The following is a 21466-nucleotide window of genomic DNA, read 5'->3' as shown; positions in this document are numbered from 1 at the left end:
AAAATAATGGTTACATGAGTGTTCCACTATGTAATACTAACAATTTTTATTATAATTATTTAATTACTAAATGTGCCATTTTCATTTTATAGACCAAAATAATGATTTGCTAATTATAGTGCGGTTTGACTTGGCTTATGCATAGCGTGAAAATCTAAGCATTTTCTAAGGTATAAACTACCATCAAAATGAAAATCAACCCTAAAAAATGAGCTAAACCTGGTCGAAGGACTACCAGATAGTAAAACAAAAACAAAAAAATACGTCTCTGTAAACAAATTTTTATTGACTCTTGAAACCTTCTTAAATTTACTTTAAAAAATAAGTGAAAAAATAACTATTGAAATCCTATTTTTTACATTTTTTTTACCATTATATAGCATCTGATTACAATTTAAGACGTATTTTGATTTTCTCCACAAAAAACCTAATAGATAGCTCAATATTCTCTTTTAGTATTAATACTCAAAATTCATAATTTTTAAATTAACAGCGTTTAAGGATTGAGTTGGTTAAAACGTTCATAATAAACCGTAAGCTATGATTTTCTGCTCTTTACATCTAATAACTCAAATCATGCTAGCAATTCTTTAAAGATGCTTACTATTTAGATCAGTTATGCCGCATAACAATCTCTCTTTGTACTCTGGATGATTTTTGTTTCGCGTATACCTTATCCAACGTTGATAAAAATTTCTTTGAGGGAGAAGCTGTTTTTATGGCGGTGAGCTGGTTTCATCCCTAAACGCAGTATTGACAATACTTAGACAAAACTTGAGAAAACCTGTACCACCATCAATTCCGAGCTTAAAAAAGTTGCTTTCAGAAATTTTGCAAGATTGAATAACATGGTTCACAAGACTTGATCAATCCTTGCAGTGAGCAACAACCCGAACTGTACCAAAATCTTCTTTTCCGTCAGTAGAATCACTTAAATGTTGACATGATCTTAGGAAATTAATGTAAAAATTTGGCTCTACCATCTTACTGCTTGATGTTTGGTTTGCAGTTCTGAATAATTTTTTAATCCGTTGTTTGGCAGGCCCATATTTAATTGTATATTTACCATAGCTAGAGTGGTCAATTTTGGAGCGCTTGATGGTGGCTGGCAACTTCTTTGACCTGAAACCAAAACTTGCATATTTTATGTTTATAATAAACTTTTTTTAGAAAGTTTGGGTAAAGCTGCAAAACCTTTAAACTATTCGTTTTTAATGATATAAGAACCTCGTAAAAAAAATGTACTTCCTGAAATCTATCTAGCCTCATTTCTTAATTATCAAGACTTTTTTCAATATATGTATACAAAAATAATTTAAGTATAAATATTTACCAGGGGTAATTGTAAGTGGAGGCCCGCCGGAGGTTTTAGTAAGTCAAATAGTGCCTTCCGGGGATAATTCTTTTTTGGAAATAACTTGAGATGCAATTTGTTCGGCTGCTTTGGCATCTTTTGCTGCTAAAGATTGAAGGTTTCCCTGTACTTTATTTGAGAGAATAGATGTGGAAAAAGCTTTTCCTAAAGGGCTGAGGCCATCATTCTGCTGTTCCTAAAAAAAAGGAACAACAGAATGATGGCCACCAAAAACTTATGATGTTTACTTTAAATAATAGCTAAAAATAATTTTGAAATAATTAAATAATAACTAAAATGTTATTTTAGTTATTATTAAATTATTTAAGAATTATTTTTAGTTATTATTTAAGGTAAACAAAAGATACTGAGTTTTATTGAGCTCAACTGATAACGCGAAAATAAAAGTTTAAGAAGAAGAGAATTTTAAAGGAGTATAAGTTTGACAAAGTTTTAAAGACATTTCTCAAAGAATAAAAAATACGTGGAAATCAAAATATCATGAAAATCTTTTGTAGTTTTTTTTTTTTTTTTATCAATTTATTTTTATGTTAGCAGGGTCTTAATATTATCAATATTCTTTGAAATTCTAATAAAATGAGTTGTAAAGTTTTGTGTTATAAGAGTTTGATTTCAATACCTTTTTTATTAAAATAGGTATTGAAATCAAACTCTTATATCAATAAAATTTTTTTCTTTAATTTACGATGAATTTGTATTCAAATATGTTTTTATTTTTGCAGCTCATTTTTTCTGGAAGACAATCCCGTTTTTAATAGTGGTTTGAAATCATGAAGTGATTCTATAGAGCTCACTTCATAGCTTTTAATATACATTTTGAATGTTTAATTAAAAAGTTAATATAGCAATAATAGATACTATTTGTAGTTGAATAATAATAATAATAATAATAATAATAATAATAATAATAATAATAATAATAATAATAATAATAATAATAATAATAATAATAATAATAATAATAATAATAATAATAATAATAATTTTAATAATAATAATAATAATAATAATAATAATAATAATAATAATAATAATAATAATAATAATTTTAATAATAATAATAATAATAATAATAATAATAATAATAATAATAATAATAATAATAATAATAATAATAATAATAATAATAATAATAATAGTAATAATAATAATAATAATAATAATAATAATAATAATAATAATAATAATAATAATAATAATAATAATAATAATGATAATAATAATAATAATAATAGTATTTATAATAATAATAGTAATAGTAATAATGATAATATTTATTTAGTATTATTGTTAATAAAATAGTAATAATGTATAGAAAAATAAAAAAATATATTTATGTGCTTATTAAATTTATATGTATATCATTGAAAGACAAATGAAGACTCCACGGGAAGAAACGGCAGGGTCACATTTTGAAAGTTTCGACTTTTTACACTTTCTAGCTTTACTAACCATAATAGCATATTTTGTATTTGAATTCAAATCAAATAAACGATTTGATGCATATTTAAAGTTTTTCTAAATTTTTCCAAAACTTCGAAACTTATAAAGGTTTAAAAGTTTTATAACGATTTATCTCAAAATGAAAAAATGTGACCCTGCCGTTTCTTCCCGTGGAGTCTTCAAATATTTCAAATGCATTAAATTTTTTTCGAAATAAAATATTTATCACTTGAAGTTATTTTATAAAATAAAATATTATACATTGGTCCTTTTTTACAGCCTCGGTACCAAAAGGAACAAATTGTAATGGTAAGAATTATCAGTTTAAGTTATTTCACACTTTATTAATGTTTGATATTTAAAATTATTTAAGGAGATTTTATAAGATTTTATAATGCATTGAAAATCGCTTTAGTAAAAAAGTTTCATTCTGCTTACAATTTTAAAATTGTAAACTAAAACTGAAGTATTTGTCGTGTGGTTTGAAAAGAGTTGAACTTATAATGTAACTTATCCGTTGGATTTCTTCGTCAAAAATACTTTGGAAGCCTTAAATATCTATTGGTCATAAAATAATTGATAAAATTTTTTATGTTGTTGGTGGCACTACCTCACCTGATATCATGTAAAATAGTGTTAAGTCAACTATTTTCTTAAAGCCAAATATTTTGGGAGATTTTCAGAGACAATTTATGACTTGAGTCTTTTAACAAACAATCAACTATAGGTTTAATAAGCGCTCTTTATTTATACATAAGGGAGAAAAAAAAGTTATCAATACAAAAAAAAAATGTAATTACATCTCTGCTGATTAATACTAGTTATTCTCAATGAAATCTTGCTAAAAAAAGTGATGCTTCTTAAAAATTTATCAAAATTTTTAAGAAGCATCACATTTGTTAGCAAGATTTCTTCATATTTACTATTTTTAAAAAAAGTAGTAAATATGAAGAGCTTCACACCAAAATAAATGATTTTAAATTATTATAAATTTTATTAGGAATAATAAAAAATGGTCAAAGAATACAAAACAAAAAATTACTCGATGATGAAATTATTTACAAATTCGAGCAGCCTGGAATTAAGATGTCTGAGCGAACTGTTCAACGTTCCATTCACGATCTTGGTTATACTTTAAGCAGGCCAGCAAAATCCAAAATTGACCCAAAAGGTGATGCAAAAAAGTCAGAGTGGGCACAAAATACAGGAATTAATGTGAAGATGATTAGAAATCAGTAAAAACCATTTTTGTAAATAATACTTCAAATCAACTTTCGAACAACTAACAAAGTGAAACAACCATTTTAACTTTTTAGGCTTTTAGCGATGAATTTTTTAGGGAAACTTTAGTAATGAAATAACTTTTCGAGCAACGTCACACAAAGCTCATTTAGTGAGGTGAAAAGTTAATAAAAATATTTATGCAGATGCATCATTCAGACAGTTAAACATTCAATGTTCTATTATGATTTAGTCTACTGTTTGTGGAAAAAAAGTGGGAAGACTGTAGATTGTTGAATAAATTACGATTCAAGCTGAAAATTGTATTAAAAGCCAAAAAATTTATGAGCTGTGATAAAGGCAAAAGGAGAGGCACTAAATGTTTGACTCAGCGCTGTAATTAGTTCTTAACAAAACATATTACCAAAATAAATAAAATTTGATTTGTCACAGGGTATCCCATTTTTATGGTTTTCATATAATCTTAGTCTAAAAAATGCAAAAAAATATTAAAAACTCATTCTTCCTTAGAGTTTTTAAGAAAATCTTATGATTGTTCTCAAAGCAGGTCTCGTTTTTATCTTTTCTTTTTTTTATTTTTTTTTCCCATCTCTCGAATGATCCCAGAATAGATCACTTTGGATCTTCGCAAATTGTGCAACACCGATTTAGTCGCGCAACACTGATAAACAAACGAACACTGCTCAAAACATTCTAACATCAAAGCATTTTTTTTTTAAAAAAAAACAAACTACAATCAATAAGGTCGCGGTGGGCATTCATCATATTTTCCGAGGCATTGTCCGAGACCACGGTAACCGGCTTTGGCGCAAAAGACTAATCCGTACGGACATGGCATGCATATCGCTCTCTTGTTGACACATGCTACGTAGCCAGATCGAGGCTCGCTGTCAATAGCGTAGTTGCCGTCAGCACGATAGATGCAGTCATTTGTAACGTCGACACCTAAAGTTCAAAGACAAGATTAAACGGTGAGCTTCTTCGCTCAAAAACAAAAAGCAAGTTTAGCGCGCTCTAGTCAAACACGCGACATTCAAAAGCGCGACATTCTTAGGTAAGCTTAGCTGAAGCAAATTGATAAGAAATCTCTTACCGACACAATAAACGCTCGTTGGTTGGTATTCAATATTCTTAGGCTCGTAGTCGGTTTTCTTGGGCTCGTAGTCGGTTTTCTCGGGCTCGTAGTTGGTTTTCTTGGGCTCGTAGTCGGTTTTCTGGTGTTCGTAGTAGTCGTCTGGCGCTACACGCCATACGTTTGCTGTGACAGCCAGAACACAAGACGCGATGAAAACTAACTTAGTTGCCATGATTGTCAAACCGTTTGAAGGTTTTTTAAACTCGCTTGTGCTTTGCGTTTGAACTTGCTTGTGTTTGCGAAGCGCCTTTTTATAGGCGTTTTCAATGGACAGTTGTGAAAATAACAACTGCACTAATTTGCGAGTAATGCGCTAAAAGAGCGCTGAAAAAGTAATAACGAGATAACAAGTGTTTCGCTTGAGGAAACGCGTTTCGTTTTTGCGAAAAGTTCACGTCACCAAATTTGTTTGGTAAAAACTCATATGACATGGTCTCTGTCTAATTCACTTTTTTATGTCCTTCAAACAAAGCAGCTGAAAAATGCAAATACAAATTGTTAAAACATTGGAATTTAATAAAATTCCTATTTAAACCGTACCCATGTTAAACTACTTAAAACTTTTCGTTAGGTCTTTTCGAACTGTTGCTCACGTCAGCTTAGCTAGCGCTGTGTAGTGACCTTACATATTTGTTTAATAAATATAATAAATAGTTTTACTATGGATGATCTCGTTCTTCCAAATAATAGAAAAAGGAACGAAAGTAATCCATATGAGTACATGTATAACAAGATAAAATAAGCTCGCTTAAAGGGATAATCATATATAAATCACGAGGGAAATGACTGACTTTGTGGGTATCTTTTCAAAATTTTATGATATAAAAAGCAAAGACAAACAAGATTTGTATATTCAAGGATTGATAAATGTCACTAAAATTAGATTGAAAGTTTGCGAAATTTTTTATTTTTCTTAGGTTTTTTTTTTTTGGTTTTTCTTTGGTGGGAAAATAGCAGTATGTTTAAATTCATCTGAAAAAGAATAAAAACTTCGACACACTCAAGCAGTTTTTTATTCAATTGCGGAAAATTTCCTTTATCCAAGTTCTTGCATTTAGTTGCGGTAAAATACTCGCTAATTATTTATTTTTAATATCAAAAACTTAAGGTACCAGTTCTATCTTTTTTAATTTGTTGATTTTTTCATCTGAATTTTTATGAATATCAAGTAATTTTCAACTCTCGCTCACGTTCATTGTCAAGTAGTTAAATGTTTACTTGTTGCAAACTTCCATCTAAAAAATAAATAACTAGTCATGTAAAGTTTTCTTCAATAAATTTTTCTCTGCATCCTGCAAATTAATTGCCTTTATATTGCGTTTTTCTAAAAGCAATCCTAGCAGAAAAAATCTTTGAACACTCAATCAGGACCTTTTTATTTATATTTCTATGCAAGGAATAGAAACCCAGCAAGCACACATCGTTGAAACAACGTTGAAATAACGTTGAAGCAACGTTGAAATAACGTTGAAATAACGTTGATCAACGTTATTTCAACGTTGTGTGCTTGCTGGGAATTAGGTGAACTCAAGGGCATTTAACTTTTTGATTTGTTACATTAATCTTGTTTAGCTCTAACAAACAATACTGTGATGTCAATAACAGGTGATGTAATTTGTAGCTATTTCATAAGATATGCCAAGTCTAGTTCATTTAATCAAGGCTTTAAGTACAAAAATTCGTAAATTGCTGTTACTATTGGAAATAAATTAAAACTATAGAGTGTATACACTCTATAGTTTTAATATAGTTTTTATAGTTTTTATAGTATTTATTATACTTATTAAATAAATATATAAGGTCACTATAGTGACCTTATATATTTATTTAATAAGTATAATAAATACGTTTTGCATGCATTTGATAAGTCATTACAAGAAGTCTGGTGTTATACGTCTCCTTTTTGCTGGAAAAGTCGTTCTTTAAGGCATGGGTTCAGTAAAGTGGTTCCTGCTGTGCACAGAGGACGACCAAATGAAACTATTGAGGCATTTATAAAAGTCTCTCCCTCGTGGCAATGGTTCGGAAACTCTCATTAACTAAAAATATGAGTTTTTGATAAAGTTGAGAATTTTTCTTTATAGCTATTAAAACTTGGTAAAGGAATAAAAACTGACTAAGTTGACAATCTATTCCGAGGATGCATTCAAATTTTTAATCAATCGATCATCAATGATTACAAGTCAGTTAATGAAGGAATATTCGCCATACTCAGATTATACTGATTATGCTAAATGCGTTATCCTTTCACCAAATGTTGATTCCTTAGTAATGATGAAGAGGCTATCAGTTGTTATCTTAACTTTCTATAGTGTTGATTATATTGAGACAGATGAGCATACAAAGAAAAAATCAATTTTTCTGTTAAATTTCTAAAAACCTTGGCATCTTTAGGTATGGTTTTTTTGTAGTCTGAAATTTGAAATTAGTACAGTAATAAAGTTGGTTAAAAATTTAAATTTGAAGGTTGGACGATTGAACACGATTAATTTTCTGTGCTGCTTAAATTAATTATATCGATGCCGAAGTTTTAACAGGAATATCTGTGACTTAAAGGGTGTTAATTCCGAAAATTAAACTTACTCCATGCCAATGCCAATCCTTACTCCATTAGAAAATGGTTTGTAATTTACACTTAACTGTTGACAGTATCCTGTTAGTTTGGACTATGATAATCAACAAAAGTTAAAAAAGTTCAATAAATTGCTATTCATCTAAAAAAAAAATTGCTTCTCACATAAACAGCTTTACGTTATTTGAGAACAAAGTCGTTTATTTTTCAAAGTTGAAAAAGATTTAAAAAAAAAAAACGATAGTAAAACGATAGTAAAACGATAGTAAATAATAGTAAATCGATAGTAAACGATAGTAAACGATAGTAACAAATGTTACACAAATTGCTATTATTGTCGTTGTTGCTATTCAAACATATCATAGCTTTAAATGAAATGAAATTTTTATAAGATGTATATATATTATATACTGTATCAAACATTTTTGAGCATGTAAAAAAGGGAATCTTACTTAACTTATGATACTCGTGCTATTCTCACTTACCTCATCATACTCGTGTTAAAGTAAAATGTCTTTGATTGGTTAATTTTTAATTCGCTGCAATTTATCTGATGATGAACTGTAAGTTATTTAATTCTTCGTGGATATTTTACATGGTACAAATCTCTCTTTATTAATCTCTATCACAGAATCTAATTACGACGCCCATATTTTGAGGGAGGCAATTTTTTATATAAAAGTTCTAAAAATTCTTGGAAAAGGAGATATGCCAGTTCAAATTGAAGAGGGGTCGTAAGAGGTTACAAATGGTCTCAAGTAATATAAGATACGCACTCCTGATAATCTTACCAGACTTTCTAGAGTGTATTTATTTTCCATAACCAGTTCTAACGTTAAGAAAAGGGTATAAAAGCATTTACAGTGCAGAATAATATTGTTTCTTTTCGTTCATATTTTACTTCCTAAACATCTTTCAATATATGAAAAAGTGTGTTCAATCTATAACAATGCTGTGCTTTGTTCTCCTAGTATTAGAATAGATTTAACCAGCATGCTATTGCAGAAAAAACTTTCCCAAACAAAAAAATAAAAAAAAAAATTTAAGTTAGAGCAAATAAAAAACTATCGGTATTAAGTCAAAACTAGAAATAAAAGTAGTATGTGCTTACATGGTGTGATGCGTCAAACAGATTATGCTCACAAATTATGTAATAAATTATCCATATAAAAAAATAGTACATACCATAATTTATACATAACACATATATAACCTAAACACCTGTACACGATGTTAAGTAAAAACGTCAAGTAATAAGTCTGCAGCGCTAAAGAACACATGATTAGGATAATGCACTGCATCAACGGGTCCGTCAGGATAAGATGCAGCCATCCAATTCGCCCATTTTTTTTATAAAGTAAGAGTTCCATTGTATTGGCCTCTATAAAAAAAAAAAAAAGTATCATTGAATTGTTCTCTATTTAAAGTCGACAACAGTTACCTCAAACAAACCAACTTTTTAAATCTTTCGTTTTCTGAGAAATACGTTCAAAGTAACTTCTCCAAACTTGCTTTATAAGATATCGTTCTAATTTATTTCTTTCACCTTCACTAAAAAGCTTTTCTATATATTTCCTAAGATGGACTCGTAGTCTTCCATATAATCTTAGGAAATCCTTCTAATAAAAGACTTGCTTTTATCTGACATATCATAACGATGAACGCACCCATCAGCTCTTTCGCTTGACTCATCTTAATACTTTTTAGTATGTGAAGTCCAAAGTTAATAAACAATACATTTACGCTATTTCTCATTGAGGGTTTTAAAATGGCATCTTTAATGTTACTAAGAAATTCGTTTTGGTTAAAGTCGTTATCATCAAACTGGTGCGAGTTTGGATTGCCATGATTATTTTGCAAAGGGTATGTCCATGTGTAAGTCAACTCGCAAATAAAATCTGAACACAGCTAGTTCTTGTTCTGTAAGCGTCTGCGTATCGCTTCATTTTCCTATCGTTATCATTCCGATACGATATTGGAAAAAAAAAACTGTCATCGGAATGGTTATGACAAAATATCGTTAAAAAAAATTTCAACCGGTATTGTAGTTAGTTTAAATCTCGGTATATATCGGAACTCTAGTCATTCCGATGACACTTTTTTTCCAATATCATATCGGAATGACAACGATACAGAAATGAAACGATACGCACCCGCTTATTGTTCTGTATATAAAGGTTATTTCATAATAAATTAAGTATAATTATTTTGGTTCCTTGGTTTAGTATTTTCTATTTTTCCTTTCAATCTTTTTTAATCATGGTGAAAAAATCTTCGACAGCAAGAAAAATCGATAACTTTTCGTTTTTCTCTTTAACGACTGATCAAATTAATTGTTGTACATCGAGAGAAAGAGGTAAAAATTAGTTCTCCAATGGTGGAAACCATTTTAAGATCCGAAAATTCTAGAAAAAATTACGACTTTTAAAGTGCTTAAAATTTTTTATTTACACTCCTCATGGGAAACTGAAAAAGTTTTAATTTTTCGTCACTTAAACAACTAAAATTTGTTCTTGTTCAATTTTTAAAATTTGGTATCAAAATGTAGGCAAAACAAAGGACATAATACTTACACTTACAATAATTAATTGTGCTGGCTCTCTAATGTTAAAACAGTGCAGAAGGTATTTCATAAGTGGAAGCTGTAGAGACTTAAATCTCACTCCTTGCAAAAGAAACAGCGCCAGAGGAGAATCAAGGTGATTCAACAACCTTATTTAGGATTGATGGCAGGAGAGATTAATTGCTTAATTAACGATTGATTTCAAAACATCAATGGGAGCATAGTGTTTTAACTTTCTAAACCAATTCTTAGATTTTTAAATTATGTAGTTAATGCGGCTGGTATATGACTGGATGCCAAACAACTTATTAACTTGTTCAGCAGTTTTTGTCATTGAATTGTAGTAGCTCATAAAGTGATACAATACGTGTCCATTTTTGTAGCTATTTTAAACTGGAAAAACTCGATTGCTGCTTTACAAACAGATGAGCTTTTTTTGCATTTTTTGGCCTCATGATGTCATAAATAGAATAAATATATATAGAAAAAATAATTTTAAATGGCCCTGAAATGGCTGATTAAACACGTCAGGTTTAATCAGTCATCATCAGCATTTGAAATAAAAATGAAGCAGAATGTAACTTAGGCAGTCCTGGGTTTGAAAACTTTCAATGCCTATAAAAAAAAGACGCATGTTGCGACTAAAAAATCAAATTAAAAAAAAAAAACAAACCTTAAGCAGTCATTATTCATGCGCATCCATGGCCGAAAGTTTACATACAAAGGTTAATTTGTTAAACTTGATTACAAAATGAAAGATCAAACAAGAGCTGCCAATTAGAGTTATCAAAAGTCAAGATTTCCATGAAGTTATTTGATAAGTGTCAAGTGACATTTGATAAGTGACAAATATAATCCAATACCTGCACAAAAAACAACTTGACATTAAAATTTTTCACAGAGACAAAGAGACTATGGATGTGATAGACTTTACAACTGATTTACGGATATCAAGAAGGAAGATTGCTTTTCAATCACCTACTTGCCAACAAGGACTTTGAGATTGCGAAATTTCTAGGAGAATTTCTTAAGAGTCATTTTGCGAGGAGGTCAACAAAAAAGCAGGGAAGAAAAGCTACCGTCATTGAGCACATACGACTGAGCACACAAAGGGTTAAGAAACCTCTCTAAGAAAGCTTGTAGTAAAAAACGCACAAGTGAGCTATTTGCAAAATTAGGTGATGCATTGGTCAAAGATTTGAAAATACAAGAAATGATGGAATACGCATCAGCAAAAAGGTCAATGACGGAAATCACCTGGGTGCCACACGATCACTGGAGGAATTTTTCCTATTTTGGACTGCAGCCATACAATGCGAGAGATTGCACACAAAATATACAAAAAAAATGTAGCTGTCTGAAATCTGGGGACGTGAAGGAGATTATTTGACACACACACACACACACGTATTTATAAAATATTGAATAGTTTTTCTGAAGTAGAATTTAAATTGGTTAGGAGAGTATTTTTTTTAACAAGCTTCAGGTTGAAGTGCAATTTAGCCAAAACTTATTCTTTTAAATTAGTTTCAGAATGCTGCGCGATAAATAATGCTGCACTTTAAATCTGCTAAAGCTATAAAGTTCAGTTAGTTTTAGGCTTAGTAAGAGTGATTAGATCTATCAGAGAAATTAGTAAAAATAAAGTAATACTAAAATGTAAGACTAAAAAGATTGTGGTTCACCAGATTCTGGCAGACCCAAGGGGTTGGGCTACTGAGGCGTCAACTACTTTATAATCAAGTAAGAATTAGTTCTACGCTGACTAATGCTAGTTTAGCCGAGTTGTTAACAAAAAGTTACTAGATGTTAGTGCATGTGCCGAGACAAATAAGAAAAGAGTTTCAATAAGCAAAAAATAGGAAAACGTATACACATGTTTCTTTTTAAAAATATTCTTAAAAATTTTCTTTTTTTAAAAAAAAGTTTAATCCGTTCAAACGCAAATTAATAAAAGCTATAAACTTTTTTATGTAATTTTTTAAAAAATGTATGAATTAATAGAAAGCCACAATTTTTTTTATGAAAGCATGCACTTATTTAAATATCTTAGGGTAACTGTTTAAGCACTATAAATCCAATTATCGTAGAATCTAAACTGGATTTCTCTTCAGCTGGGCTGAGCTCTGTGCCGAACAAAAAAACCAACTTGGTGAAAACACCACAAATAAGCTGTGTTTTACCAGAGGTATGATATACATACGTGTTATTTATACATATATGTTTGTTTCAGGTTGTTTCAAACAGTATATGAACATGGGCGCCGCCAGGATTTTTTACAAGAAGTGGGGGGGGGGGGGGGGGGGCAAAAGAAAAATCAACAGTGATAATTCAAAAACTACAAAAATGCATCAATTAATCAAGTCAATTTATTAGACCAGTGACAACAGAAAATTAAAGAAAATGCAAAAATAAAAACACAAGAATTAAATCATTGTTATTCAGTAAATAGAAATTGTAGTCGTCTGCGTTCACTGCTAAACTTATTAACAATTTGCTCCGTAAATTCAGATTTTCTGGAGCGTATTTTTTCACGATGCACGCTTATCATGCAAAGCCCAGACAAACGCTCATAATGCTAATAATGCTAAATTATACCTAATAATGCTAAATTATATAATAATGTTATGATTAGTTAAAAAACATTAAAAGATTTATTAAATACAAATTAGACTTTCCAAAAAACAAAACAAAATTTAAAATACAGCAGGTTAGTTCAAGTTAATCAAATTAAATATATATAATTATAATAATCAACATTTAGCTAGCAAAAAAACACAAGGTAAAAGTATTATTAAAATGAATATAACACAATAAATTGGTAAAAATTAATAGAAATACAATACAAACAAGAAACATTTTGCCAACAAACAAAAAAACAACAACATAAAAAAGTAAATGAAACTATCACGTTAAAAAATAATTTAAAAAATTTGATCACTGCATCCAATTCTTTCTTCGTTAGTTCGAAGTTTATTTGTTTGCGTTTGTTTCGAAGTAAGAACTTCGCTATTGTAATTCGATTTCTTTTTTTATTATTATAATTTCCTTTATTTTCGATTATTTTCTTCTTCCTTTCTTTTTGTTTTCTATACTTCTCTTTTATCTATCACTTTTTTCTAATTATTCCTTTTTTATTTTTCTATGATCTATTTCTATCATATATTTTTTTAAACTTTCATTCAAACATCTTTTTTTTAAAATATAAAATATGCCTTTATAAAAAAGCTTCCACCATCGTAGAAGTCTTGGAACATGAGGAGTTGAAAAAAGTATCCGTTTGAAACATGTGAAGTTGAAAGAAATATCTAAGAAAAACCGTTTGAAACATGAGAAGTGGAAAGAAATATCTAAGAAAAACCGTTTGAAACATGAGAAGTGGAAAAAGGTATCTTAGAAAACACTCCTGTTCATTGTCCAGATGTCCCATTCTGGTCAATGTACTTTGGTGCAATATTAATTCATAAAATCTAGATGAGTAATATGAGCACAAGGTAAAACTACTGGATTAAGGGGAATCAAAAGTCATCATGTCTTAAAAAAATTATGATGTATAAAATCTTAACACATTATGAGCGGCTAGATTAGGATTTCGGACAGTGCTGCGTAGCGGGCCAATTTGTCAACTAAGCAAAATATATGCGAGTGAAAGTAAACTTGATAGACGTAAAAGTAATGGTTAGATTTTTGCTCAAATTGGTAATGGGTCTTATCTGGAACTATATTTTATATACAATAACTTACATTTTTATATTTGATCAGTATATTTCGAAAACCCGTGAGATTATGCAGGACTCACTTGTTTTACAAAAAGTACAATATCACTGTTCAAAATTCTTATGAACAAAAGTATAAAAAAAAAACAAAAAACAACACAATAAACATTTTAAAAATATAAGGTTGTTAGAATTATATCCCGTTGTTCCCAATTCAACGGGCGCCAAATAAAATAGTCCGATAATATACATATGTAAAAATAGTATGCAACCAAATATACAATTTATTTGATTGCGTAAAATAGTTACAAATATATGCAAAATATATATCGCCGTTAGCGTTTTATTGCATAGGATATATATATATATATATATATATATATATATATATATATATATATATATATATATATATATATATATATATATATATATATATATATATATATATATATATATTACACACACACACACAAAGACATGTAAACAAATTTTGTTAAGATGACTGCATGTGATGTGTAATGCGTTCCTGGTAAAAATACACTAATCCATTGCCAAGCTACTTTGGTGACGTGAACTTTTCGCAGAAACGAAACGCGTTTCCTCAAACGAAACACTTGTTATCTCGTTATTACTTTATCAGCGCTCTTTTAGCGCATTACTCGCAAATTAGTGCAGTTGTTATTTTCACAACTGTCCATTGAAAACGCCTATAAAAAGGCGCTTCGCAAACACAAGCAAGTTCAAACGCAAAGCACAAGCGATTTTAAAAAACCTTCAAACGGTTTGACAATCATGGCAACTAAGTTAGTTTTCATCGCGTCTTGTGTTCTGGCTGTCACAGCAAACGTATGGCGTGTAGCGCCAGACGACGACTACGAACACCAGAAAATCGACTACGAGCCCAAGAAAACCGACTACGAGCCCAAGAAAATCGACTACGAGCCCAAGAAAACCGACTACGAGCCCAAGAAAATCGACTACGAGTCCAAGAAAACCGACTACGAGCCCAAGAATATTGAATACCAACCAACGCGCGTTTATTGTGTCGGTAAGAGATTTCTTATCAATTTGCTTCAGCCAAGCTTACCTAAGAATGTTGCGCTTTTGTTTCCTAACCGAGTTGCGTGTTTGCCTAGAGCGCGCTAAACTTGCTTTTTGTTTTTAAGCAAAGAAGCTCACCGTCTAATCTTGTCTTTGAACTTTAGGTGTCGACGTTACAAATGACTGCATCTATCGTGCTGACGGCAACTACGCTATTGACAGCGAGCCTCGATCTGGCTACGTAGCATGTGTCAACAAGAGAGCGATATGCATGCCATGTCCGTACGGATTAGTCTTTTGCGCCAAAGCTGGTTACCGTGGTCTTGGACAATGCCTCGGAAAATATGATGAATGCCCACCGCGACTTTACTGATTGTAGTTTGCTTTTTTTTTAAAAAAAAAATGCTTTGATGTGAGAATGTTTTGAGCAGTGTTTGTTTGTTTATTATTGTTGCACGAATGAATTGTTGCACAATTTGCGATGATCCAAGGTAATAAAAAGAAAAAAGACTAAATTAAGTTTTATGAAATCAGTTTCAGAGAGTGAGCTTGTGTTTGTATTTGAGTTTGTGTTTGTGATTAAAGAATATTTGGAAAAAAAAGAGGTTTTATTGAAAAAAAAAAGAAAGGAAGAAATTTTTGGTAAAACAGAAAAAGTAAAGAATTAAACAAATACAAAGAATAATAAGGATTAAAGAAAATTAAGCAGAACATTCGCCGTTTCTAACAAAAAAAAAAGGAAAAAAAGATATTCATCTAAAGCTAGAACAGCAAAAGAGGAGTAATTGATACAATATTTGACACTACAAGAAGAGTAAGAAAATGTTATTTTTATTTCATTAACGTTATGAATAAAAGAGGGTCAACTATAAAACATCAATAGAACATTATGTTAAGAACTATTGTATAATAGAATTTACGGAGGACGTACAATGTAACCTTAACCTTTTAACAACTAACCCTAGCCCTTTCCTAACCAAATATCCTTTATACAAAGTGTAAAAAACCCTAAAAGCAAATCTTGTCAATTTATCTTTAAGTAAACAAAGTAACAGCAATAAATGTATTTTTTGTGTTGCGTTAAGAGTTATTGATAGGGGAGGTTTCTTGGTAGAAAATTGTAAACGATATACATTTTAAACAGAAAAACGTATTTTAAACACTTAAACTAATAAATTTGCTAGTAAATATGCATTTTGATATGGAAGGATACAGTCTAAGTAAATTTATTAAGAAACATGAGGAGGGGGAGAAAGTGTAAAGAGTAAATTTTTGGAGGGGAAATTTTTATGATAGTAAACGCCAAAAAGACAACTACCACGGGAAAAACTATGGAACGCTACGGTACTGTTATTTGTACATTTTACATATGATGACATTTGGATATCGCATTTTACAAACCACCACGCCGTCGTTTCATTTCTTATAATATAAATTTTAAATTAATAACGGAGGGTCATGGTGGTGGTTATAAAGTATATAAATAAAAAATATAAATAAAAATTTAAAATATAAAAGTATAAATTATAAAAATATAAAAATATTTTAAGAAAAAACAAAAAATATTTTAAAACATAAAAGACAAACGATGTAACATAAAAACCGGTTTGACGTATTAATTCGGATTGGTTGTTTGTTGTTAATCCGGATTAGGCGTAATGAATAATGCGATGTTTAGCTCATTTGGATCAGTTCTCGGGAGAAAGACGGACGGGCCTGCACTTGCTCTTCAGACCCACTCTGAGCTTGTTTAACATACAATGACGCGTCATTCATACATCAACTCATTTATGCGGCGCGCTTTGCAGGCGAAAGCGTCTCAATACCGTATTTCGAGAGAAGGGTACGGAACGGTAAAAAGCATCAGTTTTACAGAAAACAACATTTCGCTGATCCTTCCGACAGTACTACCGAGTAAGCCGCAGCTACAAAAAAAATACGTCTCACTTAAGGTTTAATCACAGATTGCGTCTCGGTCCAAATCGTTAGCGAGTGTCTTTGTTCGTGGCTTTGTGCCTAAGATATTAGGGTCAAAAGCAATGTTGAAAGTAGTCGATTCGTATCAATGCCCGAGGAGCAAGCCGCGCCGCTAGCATTTGACAAAAACAAATGTTGAACAGAGTTAAGCTAAAGCAAAGCCGATATTTCTGCCCTTTGCTTTTAACTATTAATCGTCAGCAACCTGACCTCTCTTCGACAGGATGAAGGTCGATTATGCGGACGAGCAGCCTTGAAAACTCGATCGTGAATGTGGCAACTATCTGTCAACGCGAAACCGCGGCGTAAACTTTAGGGTTTGTGCCGAACGAACAACAAAGAGGTTTTCCGAGTGGCCGATATTGCCGAAAAACAGTCCTTTGCTGAGCTTGCAACTCGAAAAGATTTTTTGAAACATTTGCGACATAAAAAACGCGCAGAGAGAGAGAGAGAGAGAGAGTTAAATCTGACTTTTGGGTGTCTTAAGTTTATAACGTTGCTTGCGGAGCTGTCGTTTTTAAAGTAGGTCTCTTTTTTATCTTTTCTTTTTTTTGTTTTTTTTTCTCCCATTTCTCGAATGATCCCGGAATAGATCACTTAGGATCTTCGCGAATTGTGAAACACCGATTTATTCGTGCAATACTAATAAACAAACAAACACTGCTCAAAACATTCTAACATCAAAGCATTTTTTTTTTAAAAAAAAAGCAAACTACAATCAGTAAAGTCGCGGTGGGCATTCATCATATTTTCCGAGGCATTGTCCAAGACCACGGTAACCAGCTTTGGCGCAAAAGACTAATCCGTACGGACATGGCATGCATATCGCTCTCTTGTTGACACATGCTACGTAGCCAGATCGAGGCTCGCTGTCAATAGCGTAGTTGCCGTCAGCACGATAGATGCAGTCATTTGTAACGTCGACACCTAAAGTTCAAAGACAAGATTAGACGGTGAGCTTCTTTGCTTAAAAACAAAAAGCAAGTTTAGCGCGCTCTAGGCAAACACGCAACTCGGTTAGGAAACAAAAGCGCAACATTCTTAGGTAAGCTTGGCTGAAGCAAATTGATAAGAAATCTCTTACCGACACAATAAACGCGCGTTGGTTGGTATTCAATATTCTTGGGCTCGTAGTCGGTTTTCTTGGACTCGTAGTCGATTTTCTTGGGCTCGTAGTCGGTTTTCTTGGGCTCGTAGTCGATTTTCTTGGGCTCGTAGTCGGTTTTCTTGGGCTCGTAGTCGATTTTCTGGTGTTCGTAGTCGTCGTCTGGCGCTACACGCCATACGTTTGCTGTGACAGCCAGAACACAAGACGCGATGAAAACTAACTTAGTTGCCATGATTGTCAAACCGTTTGAAGGTTTTTTAAAATCGCTTGTGCTTTGCGTTTGAACTTGCTTGTGTTTGCGAAGCGCCTTTTTATAGGCGTTTTCAATGGACAGTTGTGAAAATAACAACTGCACTAATTTGCGAGTAATGCGCTAAAAGAGCGCTGATAAAGTAATAACGAGATAACAAGTGTTTCGTTTGAGGAAACGCGTTTCGTTTCTGCGAAAAGTTCACGTCACCAAAGTAGCTTGGCAATGGATTAGTGTATTTTTACCAGGAACGCATTACACATCACATGCAGTCATCTTTACAAAATATGTTTACATGTCTTTCAAGTTTTACTTATACTAGGTTTATGTTTCCGAACTTCGTTTATTATGATGGTTTGTTTATTACCCTTATGAAAATGGGTATATAATGTTTTAATTTCTTTGATGGAACAAAGTTTTGATGAAAAAAAGTTTAACGTGTTATGTGACGACGACTACGAACACCAGAAAATCGACTACGAGCCCAAGAAAACCGACTACGAGCCCAAGAAAACCGACTACGAGTCCAAGAAAACCGACTACGAGCCCAAGAATATCGAATACCAACCAACGCGCGTTTATTGTGTCGGTAAGAGATTTCTTATCAATTTGCTTCAGCTAAGCTTACCTAAGAATGTTGCGCTTTTGTTTCCTAACCGAGTTGCGTGTTTGCCTAGAGCGCGCTAAACTTGCTTTTTGTTTTTGAGCAAAGAAGCTCACCGTCTAATCTTGTCTTTGAACTTTAGGTGTCGACGTTACAAATGACTGCATCTATCGTGCTGACGGCAACTACGCTATTGACAGCGAGCCTCGATCTGGCTACGTAGCATGTGTCAACAAGAGAGCGATATGCATGCCATATACGTACGGATTAGTCTTTTGCGCCAAAGCTGGTTACCGTAGTCTCGGACAATGCCTCGGAAATATGATGAATGCCCACCGCGACCTTACTGATTGTAGTTTGCTTTTTTTTAAAAAAAAAAAGCATTGATATTAGAATGTTTTGAGCAGTGTTCGTTTGTTTATTTGTGTTGCGCGACTAATAATGTTTCAAAAACTCTTTTCGGGTTGTAAGCTCAGGAAAGGACTGTTCTTTCGGCAAAATCGGCCAGTCGGTAAACATCTTTGTTGTTCTTTCGGCACAAAGCCACGAACAAAGATACTCGCTAACGATTTGGTCCGAGTCGCAATCTGCGATCAAACCTTCAGTGAGACGTATTTTTTTCGTAGCGTTGCGGCTTACTCGGTAGTACAGTCGGAAGGCTCGGCGAAATCTTTTTTTTGGTAATACTGACGCTTTTGACCGTTCCGTACTCTACGCTCGGAATTCGGTATTGAGACGCTTTTCCTGCAAAGCGCGCCGCATAAATGAGTTGATGTATGCATGACGCGTCATTGTATGTTAAACAAGCTCAGCGTGGGTCTGGAGAGCAAGCGCAGGCCTGTCCGTCGTTCTTCAGAGAACTGATCCAAATGAACTAAACATCGCATTATATAATACGCCTAATCCGGATTAACAACAAACAACCAATCCGAATTAATACGTCAAACTGGTTTTTATGTTGCATGATTTATCTTTTATGTTATCTTACTAAAATGTTTTTATAGTTTTATTTTGAATTTTTATTTATATTTTTTATTTATATTTTTTATTTAAATACTTTATAACCACCACCATCACCCTCCGTTATTAATTTAAAATTTATATTATAAGAAATGAAACGACGGCGTGGTGGTTTGTAAAATGCGATATCCAAATGTCATCATATGTAAAATGTATAAATAACAGTACCGTAGCGTTCCATAGTTTTTCCCGTGGTAGTTGTCTTTTTGGCGTTTACTATCATAAAAATTTTCCCTCCAAAAATTTACTCTTTACCCTCTCTCACCCTCCTCATGTCTCTTAATAAATTTACTAGGGCTGTATCCTTCCATATCAAAATGCTGCTGCATTTAAAGTTGTAAACAATAAACATTTAAAATGTTTATTGTTTACAACTTTCTACCATGGAATCCCCCCTATCAATAACTTAACAATGCAACATAAAAAACACATATATTGCTGTTACTTTGTTTACTTAAAGATAAATTGACTTATGCTTTTACGGTTGAAAAATTAATAATATCTTTGTTAAAGCTTACATTCGCTCATCCAATTTGACAATTGACAATACTCTCAACTGACAATATAGATATTTTGGGTAAGCGTTCCTGTCCCAGGGTAGATTGTAAATAATTTTTTATTAACTAGAGTTTGCTGAAACTTTTTTCACAACTTCAAACTGTCACTGGAGTTTTTTTACACTTTGTTTAAGTTTTTTCATTGAACTAAGAGAGCTTTACCTTCTATGAAAAATTGAAAGTCTAATGACACTTTGAACATTTCTTCAAATTACCATTGGATTTCTGTTAATGTGAGGGCGGTCTTTTTACAAATTTTTTTTTTTTTTTTTATGTTAAATATTCGAGGGATGTAGTGTGTTCTCTTTAAGCGTGAGGGGTGCAGTTAGGTAGAGGGGTTATAGAGGTTTTAGGAGGTATAAGATCTAGTGTTAAAAAGAAAGATTGAGGAGGTTGGGGTTGAGTTTGAGGGTATGGTGACTATTTGGTTAGGAAAGGGCTAGGGTTAGTTGTTAAATGATTAAGGCTATGTTGTACGTCCTCAGTAAATTCTATTATACAATAGTTCTTAATATAATGTTCTATTGATGTGTTACAGTTGGCACTCTTTTATTCATAACATTAATGAAATACCAATAATATTTTCTTACTCTTCTTGTAGTGCCAAATATTGTATCAATTACTCCTCTTTTGCTGTTCTAGCTTTAGATGAATATCTTTTTTTCCTTTTTTTTTTGTTAGAAACGGCGAATGTTCTGCTTACTTTTCTTTAATCCTTACTATTCTTTATTTCTGTTTAATTCTTTACTTTTTCTGTTTTACCAAAAATTTCTTCTTTTCTTTTTTTTCAATAAAGCCTCTTTTTTTTCCAAACATTCTTTAATCACAATCACAAACTCATTAATCACAAACACAAACAC

At 31.7% G+C, this 21466-nt stretch overlaps 3 protein-coding genes across 3 annotated transcripts; 1 reads left to right on the top strand and 2 right to left on the bottom strand.

The window, feature by feature from the left end:
• Positions 1–4796: 4796 nt before the first annotated feature.
• LOC149894286 (periculin-1-like) lies at positions 4797–5395 on the bottom strand. The gene is made up of 2 exons (XM_090083809.1): positions 5154–5395; positions 4797–5005 (listed from the first exon to the last, which is right to left on the bottom strand). The coding sequence occupies exons 1-2, from the start codon at positions 5365–5367 to the stop codon at positions 4797–4799; spliced, it is 423 nt and encodes a 140-aa protein (XP_089939935.1). The 5' UTR covers positions 5368–5395.
• Positions 5396–14820: 9425 nt separating this feature from the next.
• LOC149894285 (uncharacterized) lies at positions 14821–15501 on the top strand. Its single transcript, XM_090083790.1, has 2 exons — positions 14821–15097; positions 15255–15501. Exons 1-2 carry the CDS (start codon positions 14842–14844, stop codon positions 15461–15463), a joined length of 465 nt encoding a protein of 154 aa, XP_089939916.1. The 5' UTR covers positions 14821–14841; the 3' UTR covers positions 15464–15501.
• Positions 15502–17785: 2284 nt separating this feature from the next.
• Positions 17786–18428, bottom strand: LOC145194252 (uncharacterized). The gene is made up of 2 exons (XM_090083800.1): positions 18152–18428; positions 17786–17994 (listed from the first exon to the last, which is right to left on the bottom strand). The coding sequence occupies exons 1-2, from the start codon at positions 18405–18407 to the stop codon at positions 17786–17788; spliced, it is 465 nt and encodes a 154-aa protein (XP_089939926.1). The 5' UTR covers positions 18408–18428.
• Between the last annotated feature and the right edge of the window lie 3038 nt (positions 18429–21466).

The sequence above is a fragment of the Hydra viridissima genome, unplaced genomic scaffold (assembly GCF_058129835.1).
Source record: "Hydra viridissima isolate aposymbiotic clone 2 unplaced genomic scaffold, HvirCarnegie_v1 scaffold_1, whole genome shotgun sequence".
Classification (NCBI taxonomy): domain Eukaryota; kingdom Metazoa; phylum Cnidaria; class Hydrozoa; order Anthoathecata; family Hydridae; genus Hydra; species Hydra viridissima.
The sequence above is the reverse complement of the archived record's forward strand: the minus strand, read 5'-3'. Positions and strand labels throughout refer to the sequence as shown.

Bases quoted from the DNA above. Each gene is read 5' to 3' on its own strand.
- LOC149894286 (XM_090083809.1), bottom strand. From the start codon at position 5,367: ATGGCAACTAAGTTAGTTTTCATCGCGTCTTGTGTTCTGGCTGTCACA. The intron at 5,006-5,153 runs GTAAGAGATTTC...TTTGAACTTTAG, and splicing joins AACGAGCGTTTATTGTGTCG to GTGTCGACGTTACAAATGAC.
- LOC149894285 (XM_090083790.1), top strand. From the start codon at position 14,842: ATGGCAACTAAGTTAGTTTTCATCGCGTCTTGTGTTCTGGCTGTCACA. The intron at 15,098-15,254 runs GTAAGAGATTTC...TTTGAACTTTAG, and splicing joins AACGCGCGTTTATTGTGTCG to GTGTCGACGTTACAAATGAC.
- LOC145194252 (XM_090083800.1), bottom strand. From the start codon at position 18,407: ATGGCAACTAAGTTAGTTTTCATCGCGTCTTGTGTTCTGGCTGTCACA. The intron at 17,995-18,151 runs GTAAGAGATTTC...TTTGAACTTTAG, and splicing joins AACGCGCGTTTATTGTGTCG to GTGTCGACGTTACAAATGAC.